The sequence below is a fragment of the Carassius gibelio genome, chromosome A19 (assembly GCF_023724105.1).
Source record: "Carassius gibelio isolate Cgi1373 ecotype wild population from Czech Republic chromosome A19, carGib1.2-hapl.c, whole genome shotgun sequence".
Lineage (NCBI taxonomy): Eukaryota > Metazoa > Chordata > Actinopteri > Cypriniformes > Cyprinidae > Carassius > Carassius gibelio.
The window spans coordinates 17,122,988-17,150,230 of NC_068389.1; the positions used below are offsets into that span (position 1 = coordinate 17,122,988).

Genomic DNA, 27,243 nt, shown 5'->3' on the forward strand with positions numbered 1-27,243 from the left:
ACAAAATTATTTATTTATATAAAAAAACTAAAACAAAACAACAACAACAACAACAAAAATAGTTGTTTTAAATGGTGCAAGTGAATTTAGGCATCACAGCACTATACAGTAAAAGAAAAAAAAACAGCATGATGAATGATTCATTGTGTTGATTCTGCATTGTAAAGGGTGTAGTCTAGTTCTGAAATTAAATAGAGGAAGTGGAGAAAGCAAGTCGTCGAATTCAAGAACAGCCTGTTCGTCTTGCAGAGAGAGAAAAAAAAACACAACATACATACACTTAACCAAATCTGCTAAACAAAATACTTTCAAGATGTCTACTATACAAAGAGTCCCAATTCTTTAAAGCCATTTAAATAAATCAATAAAAATGTATGTTTGCATGACATTTTCTAGGACTTGTATTAGGAAGCTCAATGAAGCCCATTGCAGAACATTATACAGCACCTGAACATAATCATCCAGCATGAAGAAACAAAAGAGAGGAACAATGTGACTTGTATTACATGCACGTCTCTTCTTGTTAAACAAACGTATCAGGTTTTCCATGTCTACTTCCATTTAATTAAAACACCCAACACAATTAAATCTTCCAGACTTTAACTAAAAGAGCTGAGATGAGTTTAGTTGGACATCAAGAAGGGTGTGTGTCAGGGAGAAACATGACTCACTGTGCCCTGGTCATTGCTTTAGAGCAGCGGTTCTCAATTCCAGTCCTCGCATCCCCCAGCTCTGCATATTTTGTCTCTTTTTGTTAACGCACCTAATTCAGATAATCAGCTCTTTAGAAGTGAGCTCTATGCATGAACTGTGTCCCATTGACATGGTCCCTACACAGTGTTCATTGCTCCTCCCTGAGCAGGGGAAATCTGTTGAAGTTTACCTCACTTTGGACCAGCAAGGACTGGATTTGAGAACCGCTGCTTTAGAGCATGCTTCATCCTGAAATGAACCCAATGAATATGAGAGAACACCACTGGCTTTAAAGCACAAAGTCCACTTCTGCTTCAAGAAATTATCTGGAGCAGTTCAGAGCTCGCACACAAACTGGACTTTTAAAGCAAATTAAGAGGTTAAACATCGCCTGGTGTGTGACTGTGTTTTATCTCAATGAAATCCCTCATCCGTACCCAACACGAGCTGAAAGTTTCAGAGTCACAACAACATGAACCACTTATATCTGCCAAATGCATCATGTTTGCACAGTGACCTATATCTCTGTCCTGCATGACAGAAAAAATTAACTTGGATAAAAAAAGATGAGGTATAACAGAACCCATTTGGGAAGGAATGTATGTCAAAGCACTAATCTGACAAGATTCATTTTCAAAATAAATAAATAAATTGTTATGCAGTATACAGTTACAGTATTCAAGAAAGGTCCAAATAAAACAAAAGTTCTGTGTTTACATTCCACAAAGTACCGCAAAACCACACACAAAGAAAATATAATGTACAAAGAAATGGGATGTATTTGTTGGGACATGTCACCTTTCCTTGTAAAACCGCATCTGTCAACACACATCATCACCTCGTAAAACAACTTCAGTTGTATTCTTTTCCTGTGCTCAAACCTAGCAAAATAACAATCACAGATCTCCCATATGCTCACATGCTGTATTACTGTCCATCCTGACCACACACACACACACACACACACACACAATCACTTCTGTTTCCATGGTGATAGGCTTGTACACTACATTCCTGGGATATTTCAGGAAAAGGAAGTGTGAGAATTCTTCAGATCTCTGATGAATCACTTGCTTTAGGAAGCAGCGGTGAGCACAGTGCACCACAGTTCATCCATTCACTGGGCCTTTAAAATAGCCTCAAGCTTAAGTTAAACATTAAAAGTTCATGATCGGATTAGTGAACCGATGATTCTTTTGAGTCAATCTTTTAAAATAATAATTTATTTTGTTTAACTAAACCAGTGTGAAAATCAGTGTTTCACAAACCGGATAGATCTGAGGTGCAAGGCTTGCAAAATCCTTAGCCCCACGTCACGGGGCTATTTTGTTTTCCAGTCCGATGGGCTATCGTGAATGGTAATGTAAAACTCCTAACTTGATTCGCGTTGTTCACTCACTTGAAGGGGTGAAACAGACCGTAGCTGATCGTTCCACTTGTTTCTAAATATTGCTGATTCAAGGGGCGGTCACACTGCACTTTTCATTCTATTGACTTCCATTCATACGCATGCGAATGCGTCAGAACTGAAACGCAGGCTCATGTGAAAAATTTCGCATTTTGCTGTGTTCGAAAGTTCATTCGCATCACGTGAAGTCGTGTGATCAGTAGATGATCGATACATTACTGCGTGACCTCTCTGTACAGAAATTAAAAAATGAAGGAAGTGCTAATTTTAGATGTAGTGCAGCATCCTATTTTATATAATACATATTTAAAAGATAATAAAAAAGAAGCTGCATGGTTCGCCGTGTCAATGGAAACAGGAGCAGATGGTAAATTTGCATGAGGACACGTTATATAATTTTTTTATTGTTTAGTGTGTATATATTTATAGAGAGAGAGAGACCGTACAATATAATAAGACTCTTTACGCCGCCTTTACACTGGCAGTTGAAATCCGCTCAGTAATACGCAATACTCCCCCAGTGGACGTCGTACTACACCGCCGAAAAGCCTCGGAAAGCTTCGGAAGCCAGTAGAACAAAAATGGCGGAGAGATTAGAACGATTGATATTGTCTGTATCTGAATGTGAATGTCAGGTCAGCTAAATGTGATATAGTGGTGTATAGGGATGCAACAACCCTGCACTCGAGCGAGATAGAACGAGTGTGTCCGAGAGCGGGGGGCACGATATTTAATTATTCATTTTAATTGTATTAACTGCCCTTATAATGTTAGAAAATCATGAAAATAAAAAAATGATAGGTCAACTTATCGTTATAAAATCATTATTTATTTTATTAAAAGTTAAGAAATCAGGTTTGTTTATCAGTACCATAGAAACGATTTTTTTCGCACCGCACTCGTTCAGACCCGGTTCGTAGCCATTCGCATGCGGTCTGCGAATCTCCATACGAAATGAATGACTTCCGGTCGTTTCGTAGCCGTATCGGGGCTGATTTCAACTGCCAGTGTGAAGGCAGCGTTAGACACAGACACAGTCGTTGTGATAACTGAGGGAAAACCGTTATATCTTGCTCCCGCCCATATTCGCAGCGGCTTCCGAAATATTTTTGCACGTTCAAAGGCTAGTGTGACTGCCTCTTCAAGCGTTTTAAACAATTTGCGTGCGTTCGGAGCTTGCGCTCATTCATTCAAAGCACGCGCTACGAGCAGCATTTCAGACAATGCGCGTAAAGAGAATGAATTCATCTTTCGCGGATCGTAACTTCTGAATGAACACATACACACACAATTACATCAAAATAATGTTCTCTGCAAGTATTCTTGTAAACACAGTTGGTTATGTTTTAAGTGAACGTATACAGTGGCCTGCTGCTTAGAGAAATTCGCTGTTCCGGATAAATCTCTCTCTCTCTCTCTGTTTTTTTAGATGACGTGAAAGGGGGCGTGTTTCAAGATATGCAATGGAGTAGACCAAACTAAACAGGGAGGGAGGGCAAAACACTCATCCAAACAAATGCTTCATTAAATTGGTGGTATTGCCGGCTTTGGTTGCAATACTCTTATTGCATATGTTGCACTTTACTGACTCAGTATCCACTTTTATAAAGTGTAGCCACACTTTAGACCTCTTTGACATTGTAAAACGGAAACGTTTTGAGAAAAAACAACTACACTTGTGTTGTGCGACTGCGAGTATCTTCAGAAATCGAAGTTCGGTACCCAGCCCTAGTACCACAAGACAGTAATTCAGCCCTCCTGGATGCAATTCAAGAGAAGATGACACAGTGTATCAGTTCAAAGTAAACGCAGTAACGAAATAAACAACAACAACTGACAGCGGTGAGAAAGCAGCAGTTAAGAACACATCTAATTACAGCGATGTGAATGTTTGCACAAGCTAAAGTCCAGTCACGTCACCTTTATTTATACAGTACTTTAGGTAATAGATAACTTTAAATCAGGCTGCTTTACAGTATTAGACATGAAAAACCAAAACTCTGGTCTTTCTATTATAAAGCAGCTCTCCAGTGTGGAGCTAGCTAATAATAAAATATTTTTATTAGTGGGAAAAACGATATTTCATTAAAGTGATAGTTTGGTTTGCAGAGAATCTAGCTCAGGACTGTTTTGATTATCATAACCCTATAAGGTATTTAAGAGAGATTATGTTGGAAATAAAATAGTTTATCCAAAAAAAAAAAAAAATGTTTGGACTGACCTCTAGAAGGAAGGTAGTCATGAAAGATGCTGCCAACTCGGGTTGGGGAGTACTATACCAGAGCTGACTGGTTTTCGGCTCCAGGTCAAACCTGGAGCAATGCTTGCACATCAACTGCCTCAAGATGAAGGCAGTTTTTCTAGACCTGAAAGCCTTTCTACTGGCCTTAAAAGGGCAGTTCATGTGCCAGGCAGACTGAACCAAGGAGCAGACATGCTGTCCATGGACAATGTAGCACAAGGACAATGGAGACTACATCTCAGAATGGGTCAGATGATCTGGCCTGTCTTTGCGAAAGCAGAGGTAGACAACTTTCACTGCCCTATTTACTTTTTGAAACAGTGAGATGCCCTGTCCCACGAATGGCCCAACACTTGCTTGCCCATGTTAACCTTTTATAACCAAAGTATATGTGGGAGCCATCGCGGCAAAATATGTAAAAAGTGGCTGGACAGTGAGAACATAAAAAAACGACCTCACAGTTATGTTTCTGAGGGGAGCTCGGAGTCTGAGCTACCAGTTATGAGTATCTCGATGGATAGTCGGTCATGAGTCGGAACTGCAGGCAGTAAGTAAAACTGCATCAAAATTCTTTGTTTTGTTTGCAATCGTCACTGGTGTGCAACTCTTGCTTCTCCTACAGCATGCCTCCAGGAGCTCAGCTGTTTTTGGACAGAATAGTAAAGCTGTATCTCTCTTTTATAAATCTGATAAAACTAAAGACTCTTTGGTGATATGTAGGATGCAACACTACTATAAATGTACTCAAGATTAACATGTGCTTGGCTGAAACGGTGTGTGTTCTATTGTCCCCTTTAATGAATAGTTCTGTTTTACTCATAAATACATCAGATAATGAAAGAAAAATGTTATGTGATTCTAGCAAAACCTGTAAAAAAAAAAAAAAAAAAAACCTTGTTTGAAAAGACAATTAAGTTAAAAATGAAAATGAATGTGACTGTAGAACCCGAGACACAGTAATGGACAGGTAGAGCGAGAAACAAACATCATCGCCCAGCATCTGGTGACAGTGAGTTGACAGTGATGAATGCAGCTGTCACCGATGCCCATCACATTCGTGACACTGACAGACCTTCAGGCCTCAGAAACTACCTGCAATCTTTCACTCTCACTCAAATGTGTCTGTTCTTTCTCACTTCAGTGCTCTGTTTACTGCTTGCTTGACATACCTGATTCTTCTCAATGATGAGCACTTCCCCACACGTCTTAGATATCTTGCTCTTCTCAAATTCCTTCATTTGATATGTTTGTTGTCGTTTTCTCATTTTCTCATGATATTGTCAGTAATCCACCATTCATTAGTCATCCTCCAAATTTTAAAAATATTAAAGTATATAGTAAGTATTTCTGCTACTTCAGAAAAATTTCTACTTTTAAAGGAAGATCATCTGGATTAAAAGTAAAAAAAAAAAAAAAAGATAAGAAAATTGCATTTTAAAGCACCCGTGCAAAAAAAGCCAGAAACGTGACTGAGGATTTGGGGAGAAATGAGAGATTCCAATCAGCCCTCCAGAATAATTCATCAGATAATGTTCATTAAATTGAGTCACCGGATCACTAAACATGTACAACTGCCTTCTTCACACTGTGAGAACTAATAAAAGATTTTAAAAATTTCACTCACGGATAAAATTAGAGCACGATGGAACATTTTCAACCCAATGAGAAGCATAATTTGTATTTGTAGGACAACCTGCTTGAGACGTACAACTGCAAATGTTGTGCACATTAATATCTGTGCATTTAAGAGGGCAAACATCTTTACATTTCATATCCATCTTATTTTTACCATGTGCATTCTCACTGCCAGAAAGCATTTGGTGTTGCTCTTTCATCTGTCTGCTCCCTGCCAGCTTTTCCGAGGTCAGGCCCCCTAATAACAGGGTAGAGAAAACCAGAAGCTCACGCAACACACAGAAGATCTTTCTGAAAGAGAGAGACTGAAAAAGCAAAAATACAGACTGGAAATATACAGTCATAATTCAAAACAAATGTTTCTAATAATGACACTGTGCTTGTGAGTGGGGGGGGAATAATATTAGACATCTCTTCCTCAACATCTCATGAGAGCCAGCAGATGTCCCTCAACTATCTTTGTGTTTTCTGACAGGTATCTGACAGGTATCTATTTGGAGTGATAGTTCATCCAAAAATGAAAAGTCTGTCATCATCTACTCACTTCCACAGTATTTTTTTCTTCCACACTATAGAAGTCAATGGCTACCATCAACTGCTTGGTTCCCAGCTTTCTTCAGAATATCTTCTTCTGCATTCAACAGAAGAAAGAAACTGGAGGTTGAGTAAATGATGAATTTTCATTTTTGGGGGAACTATCCATTTAAGATTGATCTGATTGATCATACATTCAGGCAACCCACAGACTAGCTGCTTTTTGAAACTGTGCAGTTTTGTTTTGCACATCTCTAACCTCTGGAACAAAAAAATAAATTATCAGTTTTATTAATAACAATATCAGTTATTTCACTAGCTACAGGTTCATTCTTATTCTGGCCCTCAGAGCAGCACTTTTTGTTTCAGAAGTCCATCAATCTTAACCATGTGCCCACCTGAGCAATTTGAGGTCCTGACCTACAACACAAAAGCTGATCAGGACCTGAGCTGCAGCTCTACTTCTCTAGACCACCCATTTCACATACTTCTGCTTCACTATCCCACTTCCTTTCCACCATCTTTTCTTAATTTAAAAGACAGACAACACACAACTTACTCAAAAGAACCACTTTTTACTTTAAGTGTGCATTCTTATGCAATGTGTTTATTTTCATTTGTGCAAACCTGGTTTGCCCCAATGTTACAAGCACTACACAAATATATGATATTTCATTTTGTAGCTTTAAAAAAAATTGAAATGTTAAAATTAAAAAAAATTAGCTTAATTTTGGTGAATGTTGTGGAGATGTAAGTCTACATTCAGACTCAACAGACCACTTTAACGTTCCGATCCAGGCCTATCTTGTTTGGACAGCGATCTCCTGTGACTGTGATGTCAGAACTGCCTCTGAGCACATGTTTGTGTATCCGTTGGTCATGTGCTTTGTGGGTACTGAGAGGGGCCAAAGAGTCTTTGATGGGGTGGGTCATGGTATTTATTTATAGAAAGCACAGCTGCGGGACCCAAGCAACTTTTCTGTGTCAGGATGTTTGAGAGAGAATGTGTAGCCTATATTGTGCAATAAATATTCCATTTATAACATTGCATTGCCTGATATGATATGGGTTTGTCTAAAGCTGTATTTTGTACTGTGGTAAAAGAGCTGCAAGAGGTTCAGTCTCTCAGTGGAAGCCATTTTGGATTAAATATTTAGGGACAGCAGTTATTCTTTGGCACAGAGTCATGAATGCTTCCTGCAGGGGGCTCATGTTCAGAAACTGGCTGACAGAACGAGGTGAGAATGTGAGAAATTACAGCAGCTGAGTCTTGCTGCTTCACCCAATAATAAAAAAGACAGGTGCTCCATTAGCCAATCAGCAGCAAGCAGAGGTCAGCAGGGATATGGAACCTTCAGACCAATGCACTGCAAAATTTAGCTCCAACCCTGATCAAACTCACCTACCTGTGATTATCTAATGATCCTGAAGACATTGACTAGCATGTTCAGGTGTGTTTGACAGGGGTTAGAGCTAAACTGCAGATATAATCTATAATATTACAATTTCTGCAGTAAGTACTGTGTGCAGTGTGCCAATGTTTTGTATGCATGCCACGAAATACCCAAATGACCATGTGAACAGTGCATATGATGAAAGAAACTGAAATATCCATTTTATCAGTGATATATTTGTCATTGCATACTGTTTCACATAACCTATTCCATTTCAAACATAGCCAAAGGCACAAACACAGCTGTTTTCAGGTGCTATTTGCAAGTTTGCGCTGAGGAACTGTACAAGTATTCAAACAAAAAGAATCACTTTATTATGAATGGAAATTTTTTAGTTGCTTAGAAATGTTTGCAGGAAATAATGCAACAGATGGTGGGTGAATTATGCATCTTGTTACACTCTATATAGAGCAAATTCATATCAGACTCTCAGCTTTGTTTTCACAGCACTAATAAAATTCCATCTCATGATATAAAAAAAAAAAATGCTACTGATAGCAATATGATATCAATGATTGTTTTTTTTTTATATCAACAAGTTCTTCATAATCATACTCTCAATTCAATTGACTTCAACAGTCAAAAGTCACAAACGGTTCAAAAACAATTCACCAATTTTTTTGAGCCCTTGTAATAGAGAATATTGAGTTAAACACTGCTGTTAAATCACAACATACACAAAAAGAGTATGCTTCTAGTTTTACGTAAAATAAAAATGGAAAACAATAAAGTGTAAAATAAAACTTCGTTGTTGTTAAACAAATCAAAAGATTCAAGCTTCTAAGGTGAATCAAAATCCTCACTACTAGAAACTGTCATTGTGCCAGATAATTAATGCTCTGATGGTTAATAAATTATTTAATCTGATTGTCATATATTTAAAAAGATAAATAGCATTATAGAAGTTACTTTTTAAAATCAGCCAACTACTTTATCAAATGATTACCTTGACCATCTAAGCTACTTTAAAATATGAGAAGCTTGGCAAGCTACAGTTTCACTTCTCCAATGCTGGATACTATTACTTTTATAGTAGTATGGACTGGTTATTTGGAGAAGCACAATTTCGGGTAGCAAAATCTTCCTCACAGCAAGCACAGGCCATAAAATTGTTCATGACAGAACTGCTGGACATCTCGCTCCGAAAACACTGACAGATCCCTCCCCTATTGCGCACATGTGGTTCGTTTTAACCCTGCAAGTGTGAACTGTCAACATTTCTGTGGCTCTGGGAGCAGCGATTTCCTGACGCAGTCATGTCAAAGATGTAAAGAATGTGTATCATTCACAACATATGCTCCTGATCATGGCCAGCGAGCCGTTCGCAGCTCACAGTGATACGGACAATGAAAAAACTTTATACTAATGGACGAATGGCTGATCAGAGTCAGGGTTCAAGTTGCGGATAAAACAACTGTTCTCTTTCCTCCCTCATTCTACTCATTGGTTGTCTGTGTATACAAAACATCACACACTTTCTGTTGTTTGATGTTTATCCAGCAGACATGATTTTTGCAGTGCTTCCTTTGCAGAAAGAGACATCCAGTCAAAACATCGGACACCTCAAACACGTCTTTCCTTTCATGATAATGTACAAAAAAAAAAAAAACTCCTGAGCAGAAAAACCCAGGTGAAAGTAAATAGCAAAATTGGATGTTTATTTAGGTTGCGTTGAAGCTTGAGGTTTATTGGCCAATTAGACTCGAGAATATAGCAGGTACATAAACTATCAATGGTTTTAAAGTTCTTTACCTGTTATTTGATTGGAGACGTCGGCTTTGGGCTCACATTTTGAAAGCACACAATCTATGGAGGAAAAACCAAAAGTAGATGAGTTAGAGCATCTAAAGATAGTCTGTAAAACACCAGCTTCATTACACATTGTATAAAGTACTATAATGTATAAAAACAATCTGCATATACTTCACAGTGTAAATTACATTTATTAATTTCTTATTATTAGTTACAAAACTGATTTAGTAAAGAAGTGGGAGATTTTCTATCTTTTGTTGCTTGATTAAGATGAATAACAGACACTGCTATCACTTTAAGAGCTGCCCAAATCCAATATACTTTTACACATTTTATTTCTCTGCTGTTCACTTAAGACCTAAATTACTGTTAACAAGGATACTAGCAAAAAGACAGGAATTTTTGACGCATTAAATGTGTGTTTTACTGTTCAAGGCATATAAAGCGGCAAATGTATCTCAGAACAACTCGGAAACAGTCTCTCAGACAGTGCACGCATATAGCGAAATGAGTTTTCTTTCGCTGCTGATTGCATTTCAAAGGCTTAAAATCACTTGTTTTCAAACCGCAATGCTTAAAAATACATGCAAACTATACGTTTTCATGACCACATAGCAAAGCAACGTCATGTAAGCATGTAACAGCGATAGGGACGACAGACCAAAATATGTACCAGTATATCACCCACCCCAACTCATAAGGATTTTTAAAAAAATAAATAAATAAACAAATACTATTACAAGATGGGTCAAGATTGTGAAGCAAGAGAAATGCTGATTATGAACTTATGTCATTAATTATTTAAAAAAAATTCAATACAATTATGTAATGCAATTTAAAAATAAATAAATAAATAAATATATTACCCAATATTTAAGAGGGTGTTGTGTGTCACTGCTATTATTAGCTTGGCAACATGCTAAGAACAAACTTTCAGTTGAGGTTTCATGATAGTTAGCTGATGATGCCACAAAAGTCAGATGCCTATGTAACTTATTGACTAACACAACTTCAATTACATCTTCAAGCCTTTTAAGATCTCCAGTGCTTGTGGTGCCTGTGGATATTTTTTTTCATTCTCCTACAGGTAAGAAGGAGATTTGACAAACATCAGTTTTAACTCCATGTGCTTAACTTCTCCTTTACTTGCGAATTAACACTACACCCTCTGGAAACATAAAAACTGTCTTTGCTTCATGCTGACCTGCCCCAGTGACCCTAAAATGTGCTGATGTTGGCACTGAGGTTAAGCTTTGAGTCTGGGCACCAGTCAGTGGACTAATCCAGCAGAGGTACTGACCTCTATAATCATACATAAACTGCCTCACAGTGGGGAATCATGGGAGCTTCTGTTTTATAAGGATGCAAAAAGCAGAGTTACTGGCACATGTTGCATGTAGTCACATGCTTATGGGCAAAATATGGAGCATATGAGGCAGGACGAAAGAGGAGTGTGTGCATAAAGATTCAAAAGCAAATGCTGTACTTTCTTCAGGCCAGACTTGGCTTTCTTAGCACCAGCAGCCATTTACTGCTGCTTACATCACAGCTTAAAAGTGAAGTCAGGCAGCTTGCATATATCACAAGAGACAAGTCAGGTTATGACAAGTTCATAAAAATTACATGTAAAAAAAAAAAAAAAAAGAATAAAAAATGGATTTATCATGGATAAATAATTTATAATATAAATTAAGATGCATTTAGAAAAAATACTAATTGAATATCCATTTCATATTTATCAACGAAAGCTATAACTGGTCCAGTCTAGTAGCTACCACTGCTACAAAATGATAACTAAACTATTTTGTTTATATAGATTGTAATAATGTGATATATTTTGGCACAGGCATTACAAATGGCCACCTGACAAGCAGCTACTTTTGAATGATTACATTTATCGTGTAATTAAAAGTTTAAAAATAGGATGTGTCAAACTCCACTAAACTGAACTCAAATACTATTTTAGCAGTATTTATGTAATATGGTACCGATTGATATTTTGAATTAGTTTTTATATTTTCAGTTATCATTTCTACAATTTCTCTTTTTCATCTAATAGTTTTTTTATAACAATTATGGAAAACAGGTATAGTTTTAATTTTATTTAATGAATAACAACACCATCAAAATATTGGTTTATTTTTACGTTATATGCAGCCAATCAGATTTTCCACATTTTTTAAAATTATTCTAAATTATTATTATTTTTTTTTTTATTAAATGATTCAATCATACGACTGCAGTCAGGCCATGTCACGTGACAAGAACAGCATACCACAAATTAACACTGTCTGCAATTACATGCAACGTTACACAGAGGACATATGACTTCCCAGTACATTTCTCAGCAGGTATGTTAAGCATGCTCTTCCTGGAAAAGTCTTTGTGTGTTGTGCGTTGGTCTGTGCTTTAGGTGTGGTGTGTTGGGCTGGCCGGCAGGTTGGGGGAGGGGAAAAGCAAGAGACTTTTGAGGGCACCGCTTTAGTTCCAGAACAGTGTGAACTAGGAAGTGATGTAAGCCGGTCGACAGCAGTGTCATTTGTGCACAGTGTTCATCAACGTTAAAGAAGAACAACATTAACAACAGGAGGATGGAGGATGCTATGATCAGAGCTGTGTTTTTGTTGTGTCTAGTGGGTTTCACAATAATGGACATGGAATGTCGACATGTACGTAAAGCGATTGAAAGAATGGAAAGAAGGACTAAGAATCTCCAATGACAACTGACAGTGCTACATTTGCTGAAAGTGGCTGCACTTCAGTGTCCTTCAATCTATCGCGGTTCATCATACTTGGGAAATAAGTTGACAATGTTTACAGTATGTTTACATGGCGTTTTAAATCATGGCAGGTGAGGGTGTTTTCAAACGCCTCGGGCCAATCAATGTATACTTACATCACAGGTAGTACCAGTTGTGCTGGTTAGGCCCTGCTCTGGAGAAGGAGACGATTTTCCTTGAAAAAGCCAGTCCGGTACTAAAATCGCACCCAGTGCGAAAATACCAAAAAGTGGGTAGTTCCACAATTAGTTTTACTATAAAAAAGGTTCCCATGGTGCGAAAGGCCCTTTGCTGACAGAAAATGGTCTCTCTAATCAGACACAGGATCCGAGCACAGTACACCCCCCCCCCTTCCTCTCAGATCCTCTTTCTATATCAGAAACACCACAACATCCCACCTGCATCTCTCTGATGTCAAAGAGTGTTACTGTGAGACACTGAGCTGATAAAAGTGTTACTTAAAGGCCACACACATTATATGGCACATGCATAGTCATGGTATCAAACTCATGGTTGATGGTATTTTCAAGTATAACATGGTATTATTAGCTTCTCAAAGAATACAATGGTATTGGTAATGGTAAACCCTATATACCACTGCTGCAGGGCTTAATTTGTGTCAGAACAAGCCAGAACGGATCCGGCACCTCCGAAATCCGATCCGGCACCTCATTTTGGCAGATCCCCCATCTCCAGGGGCGGCGTTTCAGTACAGTCACGGACCTGATTAAATATAACTCTATATACAGAGATTTATAACATAAAATCACACAACATTTTCAAAAATTTTCAGACCTGATAATTGCTGTTTATGACATGACCGTAATCACTTAAACTGGTCCACCCATGTGACTGCGCAAGTGCTCTGTTACCTCTCACTTCTGTAATCGTGTGCCGGATCCGTTACCCCACTTTGTTCCGGGACCTTGTAATTTACAAATTAAGCACTGCACTGCTGTATATACAGCTCCACAGGCAAAATAAATGAAGTTTGAGCTTATAGAGAATAGTAATACAAAAAAAAAATACAAGAAATACAAGATATATAATAATAAATAGACAATAAGTAGTTCATAAATTATCATTGCTGGCCGCATTCAAAAACATACAGCCCAACCAGTTTAGTCTGATTCATGTACAAGTGAATCAGTTCTTTTCCATGAAAAACGACTCACAACCTCTAGACTGCCATCTCTGTTATGAATCAGACTAATAAATTACTGAGTTACTGAAATGACATCTGACTCACTCTATGTAAATGTAACACCATGTAGTTAAATATAAACATTCACAAAAAAAAAAATATTTATTATATAAGTGTATTCCAGTGATGGAAAAGCTACATTTTCAGCAGCCGTTACTCCAGTCTTTTTTTGTATGTGCGCAAAAAAGTCTACAGACAACACTAGTCAACTAAGGTGCTTTCTGGTACTTTTGTTAGCAAAATGTGGTAGAAATCATAACTCCATTTTCTAAAAACTCCACTTGCGATGTTTTCCTTCTGTAGGGTAGAACATCAAAGTGAAGATGAATCGAGACCGGAGACCAAATATAAACACGTGAGACATACTTGCAATTCCAAGCGCATGCCTGACACAGTTATTCACAACTGCGACACTTAACATGCACCTCTCTAACATGTGTACTGAGACCACACAACATAGCCTTCAGTAAATCAAAAACGCTTCTCAAAAATGTTACAGACAAGTATGTTTACGCCCAAGACATTTAATGCAAAGCAGACTAGAAGAATGGGTGATTTATCATGAGGTGGTAAAGATGAACTGTTCATTTCATTAAACACAAAAACTTGCCAAAAATCACACAAACATGCACAGCCCGGTGCTCAAAAGTAAACCGTTGAAGGCAGCCGATTATAAGATCAAGTGTACTATTCCAGTCCAAATAAGGAAACACAGGCTAAGCGGACAGTGGAAAAGGCCTGGTTCAAGTCCACTCCTGGGGAGAAAAAATTAAAGCAAAGAGCCGTTTATTTGCAGGCAGCAACCACAAACTATTCAGTAGCTCACAGAAGAGAAAAGACCCATTGCATGTTGCTGAGAGTGATTTTAAGACTTGAATTTCACACAACCGCAAAACATACGCCAACAATAAAACAATACACATATAACAGGGTTGTTGTGAGGTCACTCTTTTCCTTTTGGTTTGACCAGACAGGAAACGAGCTAGTGACATAAAGAGACTCACAATACAAAGATATAAGGTCAGATGTGTTTGTTACATGTCTACAACTTTAGTCAGATCCAAAAGCCCCTCCACTCAAGGCCAAACAAGAACAAAAGCAGAGAGGGCTGCTGTGATTCAAGCCCATGTGTCTACGACCCTGCCAATTTCTTACCACACAAGCCCAGTCATTGTGATCAGACCCTCCTTTTGTAGAGCAGCAGGCAGACAGTCATCGATCAGACTCATACGTGAATCATGTGTTTGAGGAAAAGGGACCTCTCATTGCCACATGCTTGCTATCTGGCTCATACAGGCCTAATCGGGTGTAACAAAGCTGCGGCAGAAGTCCTATATATGAGTCTGCTTCAGAGCTTTTACTCCCGAGCTGTACGGGAAGCAGTTCAGAGCCAATCCCAACACAAGAGAGAGCGTTCTGATCCCTATCACACAACAAAAGAGGTATTTCCCCATGGTGCAATTAGATTAAGCTCAACCGCCAAATCTGAGGCGCTTTCATGTGTTGACGTTAGATATTTTAAAAATTATGCTGCTAGGCCTGAGCCTGCCACAACTTTTTGTTGGTGCTCTGAAGGGCTGAGCAGCAAATAATAACTTGATTATATTTTTTCAGAACATTTGACAGATTAAAATGTAATTTTTTCCTTTTTTAAATGTTTAACAGGTCAACTTATAAACAACTTAAAAACATCATGTTTCATCATAAATGAGATGGAATAATGACTACTATAATCAAACTACTGTAGAGAGACTGTAGTAATAGATCCATCCATATATTTGTGTAAACAAATTTTTTTTGAATGCTATAGCCCTTTCCACACTGCATGTTGAACCCGGAAAATTGCCGGAACATTGCCGTGCGTCGTAGAGATGACCTACATTATCGCGCGACTTCTTTTACCAAGAGTTTTGAAGGCAGATCAACATTCGCGACGAAAAAAATATGTGCAAACTGTAATGGAGCAAAGATCAGTTAGCTCCTCACTATCTGCGCTGAAGCTAGGATCGTTCGCCAGCTTAAGTAAAAGTTAACATGCCTAGCGTTTTCAACTCGTACATTACACGTCACATCCTGATGTCACATGTCTTTACGGGACCTTTACATTAGGGATGTCCTGATCAGGTTATTTTTGCCCTCGAGTCCGAGTCCCAGTCATTAGATATAGAGTATCTACCGATACAGAGTCCCGATCCGATACTTCTATAATACATTAAAAAAGAATAAAGAGCGAAAAACAGATCCAGGATTTTCAATAAATTACATTTTGAAGTGTATTCAAATAGAAAACAACTATTTTAAATAGGCTAGTAAAAATATTGCTATGTCAATCAGCACAGCATTGTTCATATACTTTATTTATCACCTGCTGTAGATGAATTGAAAAAACATATATTGTCGTTATCGTCTTAGTGTTTCCAAAAGTTTCTGTTTTCTGTGAAAATAACTCTTTTCATACAGCGATAGCTGTATGCTTTTGTCCATATTAGGAATTTCCTGAAATGACTTTCTGCGTGCGAGAGCACCCTCTGGTGTCGAGTATGAATGAAACGCACACTGCAGGAGTGTTTAGCGCTCCGTGATGTACATCTCGCCTTATTCTGGGTCCGAATAAAACACCAGATCATGCGCAGAGACTACACTGTTTCTTTGAGTTTAAATCTATATTTATTCACACCTTTATTATATACATCCGAGTCCTGATCGGGAGGTAACGTCCGATTCCGATCTAGTCTGAAATCACGTGATCGGGCCCGATTTCCGATCCCGTGATCGGATCTGGACATCCCTACTTTACGGGTTGTGTGTGAATGCATGCACATATTCCAGGTAATCAATGGCAGTGTGAAAGTGATTCTAGCGAAACCTAGCGACCCGGGACCAATTGCTGGGACACATTACCCGTGTATTTTCCTAAATCGCAGTATGAAAGGGGCGTATGTGAATGCCCTCTAAGAAACACATCCATCAGTGCTTAGCATTTAGATGACTCACCGACTACACGATTATGAAAATATATAGTTTTGGTCAATGACAGTATATGAAGGACTAAGATACATCTTATTTCTCTTCTACAATATGACCTAAAATAGTATAAATAATGGTTTAGTATACATCAAATTTGCTGGAAATGCTCATCAAGAATTATTTGTCCTTGTTATAGGTCAACTGATCTTAGACTTGCTCTATGGAACTCTAACGGCTATGGTTGAAATAACTTCTACTCATCAATAATTTACCAAAAAAGAGTTAATAAACAAACAATGAAATATGAAATACTATGTGAAATGTTATGTTATTTAATAGACTATTAAATGTTATTTAATAGGCTAACAGAGGCTATCAAACTAAAAATCATTCACAAAAAAAAAACACTCAAATTAAACAATCAATCAACAAACTGCACAAATAAAACTGGTCAGGCCCCCTTGAATCAGATGTTCGTCACAGAACTAATTCTGGAGGTCTCCATGGAGCAGCATCCAGAGGTCTGGAGAGCTGCAGTAAATATGTTCTGCTAGGAGACAGACGGCATGACGCATGCTGACATTCACCATCTTTGTGAAAATACAAAGAACATGAAGAGTTAAACTGCTTAAAGCTGCAGTGTGTCATTTCTGCACCACTACCAGTCCCAAATGGTACTGCAAAAATTTTGATAAAATAATTTCCAAACAGGAATCCCACCTGTTTTTCCACTGTTCAGCCATACAAATAGTCCCGCCCCAAGCACACACCCATTGGTTTAGCTAACACTGTTCTGTGAATCTGCTCAAACAAACAGAGCTTTCATGTAAAAAAACATGAAAAAAGTGTTTACACTTCTCAGGAAATCAACCTACCAATGACTGACCTGTAGTTGTCTCTGCACATTAACCTAATGAGAAATATTTTAATCTAGAGAAAGAATAGATCACACACACCAGTTTTAAGCAACTAAGATAAATATGAAAAAAAAAAGGAAAATATATTTTAATTGCACAAAAAACAAACCTGTTAAAAGGAGAAAGGCAAATGAGCTGCATGGTTTAAAATATTACGTTTGTATTCAAACTTCTAATATTTACATTTTATTAACATTTATAGTTTTAAAAAATCGAATTATGAGTCAAATTAATTCTAAAATGATTTCTTCAAATGCAAAATAGTATCTTCATTACTTAAAATAATTATTATATACAGTCAAACAATCAAACAAAACCAGGACACAGACAGAGAGAGCGAGAAAGGGTGTGTGAGAGAGAGAGAGAGAGATCTCCCCATCCCCCTGCTCTCATTCCCTGATCTATTTTGACAGTCTCCATTTCTTCCCTTCTCTCTCACTATTCTTCATCCTCTTGTCGTACCTTTTCCTTGACCTTAACAGCAATGAAGAAGGTGATGCATCATGACATCCCAAAAAAACAAACCCCAAAAAAGATCAGCTTAGAATACCTCTAGAAACAGATCAGTATCTATGATAACACAAATACTCTCAAGGTGCCATCACGATCACATGCTCAAAGAAGTCCATTGTCTATTGTCAACTATGTAGTGATGTATGACACAGCTTACAATGAAGACATTCCGATGACAAATCATTTATGACAATTCGTAGCTTTGCACTTCCCTACTTTAAACATGAGTGTAACTGAACATAGGAAAGTGCACTGCATTTAATGGCATTAGACTTCATGCTCTCAAAGACAGGAACCCGCCTCATGTTTAAATGATGAGCACATACTCAAGTCTATGGATTTTATGAAGGCCTCCCACATGATTCATTCATGCCTCCAATCAAGCACTCACAAACGTCCCCCAAATGGGAGTTGAGCTTTGAGATCAAGTGTCTGCTGTTATATTAGGGCTCATTACAGTGTTGTTTTAAAACAAGCCCCAGGAGAACAGCCCCGAAAGAAGAGGAAAACTCATTGGCAATATTAAACAGGTCAAAACTCATTTAGATTACAAATAAAAAAAAAAAGAGTTTAACTTTAAATGTATAATATTACAAAATACTTCTATTTCCAATAAATACTGTTCTTTTGAACTCTCCATTCAAAGAATCCTGAAGAAAAAAAAAATCAAGGTTTCTATAAATATATTAACAGCTAAATCTGTTTTCAACACTGATACCATTATTGATAACGGATAATGATACTAATAATAACAACTGATGATAACTGAGTATTAAATTGGCTAATTATACTGGACAGCATATTATTCTGTGAAACTGAAGACTGGAGTAATGGCTGCTGAAAACTCAGATTCGCCATTTCAGAAGTAAATTACGTTTTAGAATAAAATGGTCATTATAAATTGTACTAATATTTTACAATATTGCTGTTTCTACTTTAGCTTAGTGAAATTAATAAAAGAAATAATAATAATTCTGAATTATTCCAAACTGTGGGCCAGTAGTGGTCAAAATGTGGCCAAATTTTAGACTGAAAATAACATCCACTTTGAAGATTAATAGGTGCTGATTTTAATCTAATGCAGAATATATTGATATTATATTTTTACTTATTTTTATTTGACAGTATATATATATATATATATATATATATATATATATATATATATATATATATATATATATATAATGATAATAAAAGACCATTTTGATGTAGTGATGTCACTGACCGATAACCATTTTCCGCTTCTTGTCAAACTATTTCAACAGGAGGCTATTCATTAACAACCAGTGTTAACAGGGCTGTCGTAACATGTTTTTATCTAAATGTGGACCTTTTTGGATTCTCAGAAATTATGGAAATTAAAAATGTAAATGCCTAATTGCGTTTGGACCCTTGCATTTGATTGTTACTGTTTACATCCCTCAAAATAGTCTAAAGTTCATACAGTAGCTGAGTAACTGTCATTGAATAATGGGAATGTTAAAGATAAAATTCTCCTTAATGAGAATGCATGTTAATGGCAGGCTAAGAGAGACCGCACACAATGCTCCCCGTCCCCCATCTCTAAGCAAAAGTGCAAAAATGCATATAGTACTCAATCTTCTCAAATTAAGCATCATATCAGAGGGAAGACACTTGATGAACATCAACAAGAAGAGAATGAGAGAGGTGCAGATTGTTCTGTGAAACAATACCCCAACCTAGCTGCAATTTGTAGGCTGTATGGAGTAAACTGAAAACAGGGACTGGGCAGAGATGGGATGGGATGAAAAACCAAATGACCCCCAGGCACTGGAATGAATCCTCAGGGTCTTGTGCTGGAGCCGATGACTGACTGAAAAACTAGGCCAACGTGATGAAAGCAAAAAGCTCATAGGAGTCTTACACAGGACTCAAAATGATGCAGATGTTCTTCCTCAAGTTCTCCATGTTTTGAAGAACCAAATTTACAACAAACCTACGACACCCAACATTTCCGCTGCCCTGGATGAAAAGAGGATGAGCTAAGGAAGTTTGCAAAACCAGGAGAGGATATGAATGCATGTATTTGAGGATGGATGGCATCGCCCTCCAAGCATCAGATGTCTTTAATGGTTCAGGGCAATGCCCCTATGTATTGTAATGAAAGAACCAGGCCACGTGTCAGGGGGCTTTTTAAACAAAAATAGGATTTCAACATTTCTTCGGAACAGTTGTTTTCAGAAAGGGAAGTTGGACTTCTATTGTATTCAATTCAAACAACAATGCTTTCCTTTTATCAATGATTCCTGATGATTACTGTCATATCTCGCAAATGGCCAAAGAGCAGTAATAAAACACATGGTTTGATATCACCTCATGTAGAGCGATATGTCCAAAAAATTACTATGGAAATACCATGGTAAAAATTTAACTATATGGTTTATAGGTGATCTTTATGAAAAAAAGTATTAGAAATACATTTGGTGTAAATGCACAAACACTATAGCCTGATCACAAAAATAATGTTATTATATTAAATTACTCCCTTAATACATTTAATACATGTCCACATTAATAATTTGATAGCATTCTGTATGAATATCCCACATTTCTGTCACAATACGAGGGTGCATTTATTGGTTGTACTATTAAATCCATAGGAAATGATGGTGATTTCTGGACTGAACAGATTGACTGTCTCACTGTTTCTCCTGTTTGTTTTCATCTGGGTTTAAACTAGTTTAAATCACAGAGACATTTGTGTTCTTTGCTGAATTCCGGCGCTGGATCTCAAAGTGCTGTTTAGTTGTTGTGTGAGCAACACTTATCAGAAAGAAAATTCATCTGCTCTAGTGATCTCACGCGGCACATTTGAACTTTGAGCGGAGCAGATAAATGGTCCAAGTGACGCGGTTCAAATGAGTAGCTATTTCATTTAGCTTTTGGTGCATAAACATTATATCGTACTCTTGATGTTGTTTAATTGAAGAAAATTATATTGTCTTTTTAATATCATCATGCTTAATATTTTTCCTCACACAGTATAAATCAGGGGTATGCAATGTCGGTCCTGGAGTGCCAGTGTCCAGTGGAGTTTAGCTCCAACCCTAATCAAACACACCTGAACAAGCTAATCAAGGTCTTCTGAACTACTAGGGCTACAGCGAGGGTGAGTTTTTTTTCTCAGGGTTGGAGCTAAACTCTGAAGGACATTGGCACTCTGATATAATCATATAAATGAATCTTTATGTATGGTCATATTTTTTTATATTATTATATTTTAAAAAGGCACCTCCCATCATATGAGGACTCATACTGAACCTTCAGTTTGAGTCCTCATTATTCTGACAGCTTCCACCAAACAGAATGAATGCCAATAACTGACTCTGTCATCAAGGACACATATTCCCATACACACAGTTCTCTATTAGAGATGTTTTACCTCTCACCCTCATTTCAGGCCTTATTCTGTCTCTTTTGATTCTCATCTGCCCTCTCTCTCTATGTCCCTCTTTTTCTCTCAGGATGATCCAACATTTGCCTCTGTGATTTACTGTCGGAAGCTGTCTTGGCATCTCTCTCTCTCTGCAGTTGAATAAGTAGGATCTTCTTGTGCTGTGCCAGGAGACAGAGGGGGCAGTGAGTGCTCCATTCCCAACCTAGCGAATGTAGGTCAATGCGACCTTTCCCTACCACACATGGAGACAAGAGAGAAAAGCCGAACGAGAAACTGAAGGGAAAAAAATGATGAGAGGGAGAGATAGAGAGGCTGGATAAATCAAGGCCGCGACACAACAGAGACATAGAAGGAGAAAAGGAGAAAGAGAGAGAGAGAGAGAGCCTGGGGTGAATGGGCTGAACGCAGGGACGATCCAGCTGGGGTGGCAACAGTCAACGACAGAAAATGTAACTCCTCAGTGCTAACCACATGACGGCTGAGTGTCAGAAAAATTCATCTAGCGCTACAGAGAGAAAAACGGAGCCACTGCCAGGCCTCCGAAAACTACCAGGGGGCCTATTAGACAAGGACAAAGGCAGCATCAAAATCAACAGAAGAAAAATTAAGCACACAATGCAAAGTTCAAAAAGAGTTATACAGGAAAGATAGAGAGCATAAAACTGTGAATTTAAAAATAAGAGTACAAGAAATGGGAAAAATTCTGATGTATTCAAGGACATTAAAAGTGACTTGAAATATATATATATATATATATATATATATATATATATATTAAGTTAAAATAACTTCTCCAGTCCTAGTTTAGTATGATAAAATCACTAGAAGACACTGGTTCTCATTCACAAAGTGTGCGTGAAATCTGCATATTTTGAAATATGCGAAAGGTTTCTCTCTGTAACAACACAAATGTATAGCTGACTAATGAAAGATCTATAATCTGGGTCTGCATAAAGGTGTTTTTGAACAGGTTGGCATATCTGTCACTGCTCAGGTTGTGTGGAAAGCACTTTTGGAGATGATGTGGGTGTGTTTTATGCAAATTACTAAATACGGGCACATCCTCTCTCATTTAGAATACACAAAATTCATAAACATTAAAACGATTAAAAGCAAATGCATGTGCAATTATGTGTTGTGAACAAAATTATTAGTGTATGGCTCAACCAAGTGACATGTTTGGGACCGAGGCCATCTGTTTTGGCTAAAGGCAGATGGAAATTGTTTGGGGAAACTTGTTTGAAAACAGCCATTATTTTTCCATTTCCATTTAGTTGTGCAAAACTACACACATAGCCTTTGAAGACAGCTGTCAAAACCAGTGTTAATTTTGACACGAAATTTTAATTTAGTTTTAGTCTTAGTCTTTTGACTATAATTCTTTTTAGTTTTAGTCAAGTTTTAGTCATCTGATTTGTTTTAATTTTAGTCTTATTTTAGTCGACTAAAATTGCTTGGTATTTTAGTCGACTAAAATTGCTTGGTATTTTAGTCGACTAAAATTGCTTGGTATTTTAGTCGACTAAAATAAGACTAAAATCAATAACAGATTTACTAGACAATTTTTTACAGCTGGTATAGGAAACAAACTTAACCAAAATATATAAAACACAAATTCAACTTTATTTCAACACAACTGTGTCTTTATTTTGATTCAAAAGCTTTTATGCAGCAACAAACACTGTCATGATAATGTAAACAATAACTAGCTGCCAATTGACCATCAATAAAAGAAAAATAACGTTAGGTCCAGGACCTTAAAGTTTACAGCTGAGCTGAACAATAAGTGCATACATTTAAAGTAAATATTTAATAAGTTGGGTGGATAAAAAAAGTAACAAGATTTTATAAGGTATTCATTTGTCTAGCAATATTGTATGTTTTAAATACTACAATATTGCTAGATTTGTATGTATAATGATAGGATGTGAACATTCATGTTTCACATGACTAATATAGAAATATTTGTGATATTGTCAACAAGTAGAACATTATAAAATATACTAAACATTAGTATTAATCAAATGTATTTATCATGATATTACGTATTAGTATTGTGCTCGCATCTAATTTGAAGAAGGGGCTATTTTACAGTACTTTTCAGTTCGTAATATTTAATGCTACAACATCTACGCACTGCACTATTCCAATTTTGCTTAGCTCAATAAACAAAAGAACATCGTTGTGAAATTACATTTGAGAAAATGTCCGGGTGGCTCGTCTGTAAATGTCTTTTCAAATTGGTTGTGTTCTTGCCACGAATGAGCGCTCTGCGTGCTTTACACTTTGTTTTGTTTTGTTCGTCGTCAAACGTGAAGTGAGCTGTGGACATTTTGTCGCTCTTTTAGACAGTAGGGACTTTAAGCAACAGCTGCAAATGGAACGGCTACAGCGACCGGAAGTTTGCCGTCACACCGCTGTAGCCAAGAACGTAAAAGTCACTAAGCAACGGTAAAACAGAACAGCGCAACGCAGCATTAATTCATTTATTGAGATCCCAAAAAATATATAATTTAAAAAAGCAAGAGAAGGATTGCTTTTGGCGTTAAATGACAATCTTTTGTCAGAAGAGGAGTTTTTAATATTGTATGATGTAAATAAGTCTAAAAACATAACATTTATTTACCTAACCTCTCACGTTGTAGCGACTCCGGCAAATCAGATGTTCTCCCGTAGTAGACCGTTAAATTAGAACGTCACAAAGTAGCAGTTAAATTCGCGCAGGCGCAATACAACGCCAGAATGGCGTTGCCGTTCCACCAGAGGCTGTTGCTTAAAGTCCCTATCACCTCTTCGAATGCCGACTTCCCGGGAGCTCATAAAAACTGAAAACCTTCGCTTCACGTCTCAATAAGTCAGGCTCTGATTGGTTCTCTTCTCTCATGCAGTCTGTTCTGTTTTGCCGGTTCTTTTGCTCATTCCTCGCATCTCTCCCGTCTGCTGATTTGATTTTCGTCACAGTCTATTTTCGTCTCGTCCTTTATTCGTTGACGATAATGTCAATCAATTTAGTCATAGTTTTAGTCTCCATCAGTGCCTTCTATTTTAGTTTTCGTTTCGTTTTCGTCGGCAAAAATATATTCGTGACGAAAATAATGACGAAAATATTTAGTCAACGAAATTAACACTGGTCAAAACTTCATGTCCACATTTCTTCATGACTCTAAATAAACTAGTCTAGAATGTTCTTTATGTGCTCGATGAACAACATTCACAGATTAGTCCCAACACAAACACCCAAGAGCGAGAGACATTAACAACAACAAAAAGCTACTGATGAAGCCAATTAAAAGTGTGGCAGAGCATTTACACATTTTTTGAAAAAATGCAGCTGTGAACAAATTAACTTAATTTCTATGGCATGTAGACAGATGATGAACACAGGGTCAAGGTGTTTCATGAGTTCAGGGGTGTGGAGGTGGGGTTTTGAGACAGAGAAGTGGTCTGTGAGTGTGAGCTGCTGCATGTTCAAACATGACGGTATACCAATATGTGCAAAAACTGAATAAGACAGAACTTACTCATATACAAGACAAACAACACAAAAATCAAAAGGCTGTAAAATTGGTGACTATATTAAACAGTAACTTAGCAGCTATGCTGAAAAGAAGCAAAATGCTTAAAACCAAAAGCCTCTTGATGGTACTGGAACAACCAAAGATTTCCGGTCTGAAAACATAAAGATGCAGTACTTCCAATTGTGGTTTCACTACCTAAACCAAAACAAAACCACTTTGCTTGTATCTCAAAAGGGTACTGTAATGTATGTAAAATATGAGGTAACATATAATTTAGAGAAATACTTTAAATACAAAAACATGAATCATTGTCTAGTGTTTAGAAGGTTACCTAACAGAAACAAGCCATTATAACCAGTCTAAGATGATTTTTCAGTTTAAAGTGGTCTCCCAGCCTGGCTAAGATGATGTTCAGCCTGGTTTAGCTAGTCAACAAACTGGTCCTCCAGAATGACAAGCTAAAAAAGTCCCAAAATCCATGAAAAAACAAGGCTGGGAGACCAACAATCCAGCTTAGGCTGGTTTAAGATGTTATGTTCTTCAGGATAGGACTTTGTGACCTAGTCTTGGACTAAACATTTCCTTAATGCATTCTGCAGAAGCATTAAAATGCGTCGTGTGAATGATTAACCAGAGCTTGTAGATCCAGCTATCAGAAAAACAATAAGATATTTATCATTTTATATATATTTACGATATACAATCCAGAATACATCATCACCAGATAGCTCTCGATTATTTTCCTCTGTATACCTCATTACTTTTTCACTAGCATAAAAGCAATCAGATATTTCATTAAAATGAACATTATTTTCATAAGCTGGTTCAAGCCAGAAGGTAATTGTGTCATCAATCTTTCTGGAATAGCTTTGCTAACTTAGCGACCAAATGCTATGCTACACAAGTCAATAAGGTTACCGATTAATTCTGTTTCGTAGCTAAATCTAACCGAAATAACTACATTTGTGTCTGTCATCTTTCACATAAATAATGGCCTAATAAAGCTAAGTGCTGCGGTGTTAAACAGTCTTTCATCACATCATGCTAGCTAGTTAGCAGGGAGTTACAGAGTGCCACGCCAGGTCATTGTTTACATTGCTGACTACCTTTTGATTCTCAGATCCGTCTGATAGTTCATATAATATTGACTGTCTGACTAACTGATGGCATTGTGTTTAAAAATAACAGTATTTCATTTTTATTCGATGGATAACAGTTCATTAAAAAATGTCATAAAGGAACTGACACAATGGATTTACTTCATTTGTATGGCTGCGTCCAAATCAAGATACTATAGTATTGAAAATAATAATAAACATGATAATGCACTATATTTTTTAAGACTGTTTGCGGATAAAATTGTGTATCTAGGAGTACGTTATTTATTTATTAATAAACTGGCCTGCACAGCACTCCAGTTAACCTTATTTCCAGCCAAAAGCTTATTATCACTAAGTTGCACGAATGACCCAGATATATTTAGCATAATAAACTATATTATCTCTTACTGACTAAGCTAGTAAAATCTATTTAAAAAAAAAAAAGTGAAAGTGATCTCATGAAATATCTTGTGGAGATCCTTAACCAACGACACAACCAACTGAAATTTCTCCAGCGAGGCTGTAATAAACCACATTTTCAACCTTGTCAGAACAGCATAGTAGTGATTTTTGCACTTAATGCATTACATGATACAATAACCTGGACTGCAAATGTCCAGGGCGCTCTAAAATCCCCACGCACCCACCCTACAGGAGACAATGTCCCACAGCCGCGCCATTCAATCCGAGCAGCCTCGCGAGCGTCGCTTACCAGATTTGAAGAAGGTCGCTATATCGGCCGCGTCCTTCGCCGCCTCCTCGGCCCCTTCCCCCGAGCTCATGGCTGTGGCGAAAAAAACACACACACAAAAAAACTAATGTCCAAATCCTAAAGTTGTTCTTTATTTCCCCCACAGGCAGAAGCGTTTAGAAATGATGTCCGCCCCTGTGTCTAAGGACTGATCTGACACGGACGGAAGAAGGATCACTTCTGAGAGCTGGGGAACATCACGAAACCTCCTCCATCTTGGAGAACACACATTAATAGCGCCGGCCGGCGGCTCTCCCGAGCCGAGCGGAGACAGAGAGTCATGACACCGGCAGGGGGCGGCAGATCGCCTCAGAGAAGCCTCTTTCCAGCATGAGCACAATAGTATAATTTATG

General features: G+C 37.5%; 1 protein-coding gene across 6 annotated transcripts in view; it reads right to left on the minus strand.

Moving 5' to 3' along the window:
• LOC127934877 (triple functional domain protein) overlaps positions 1-27,143 on the minus strand; it is an 88,439-nt gene extending 61,296 nt beyond the window's left edge. For 3 of the 6 annotated variants that reach the window (XM_052532410.1, XM_052532406.1, XM_052532407.1), the window contains exons 1-2: positions 26,851-27,136; positions 9,719-9,772 (exon numbers count right to left, since the gene is read on the minus strand). In XM_052532410.1, the coding sequence (XP_052388370.1) occupies positions 9,719-9,772; positions 26,851-26,920 (124 nt within the window). In that variant the 5' untranslated portion in view covers positions 26,921-27,136. Of the gene's footprint in view, positions 1-9,718; positions 9,773-26,850 lie in introns of all 6 variants that reach the window. The other 3 variants (XM_052532409.1, XM_052532405.1, XM_052532411.1) reach the window with 2 other exon arrangements.
• Between the last annotated feature and the right edge of the window lie 100 nt (positions 27,144-27,243).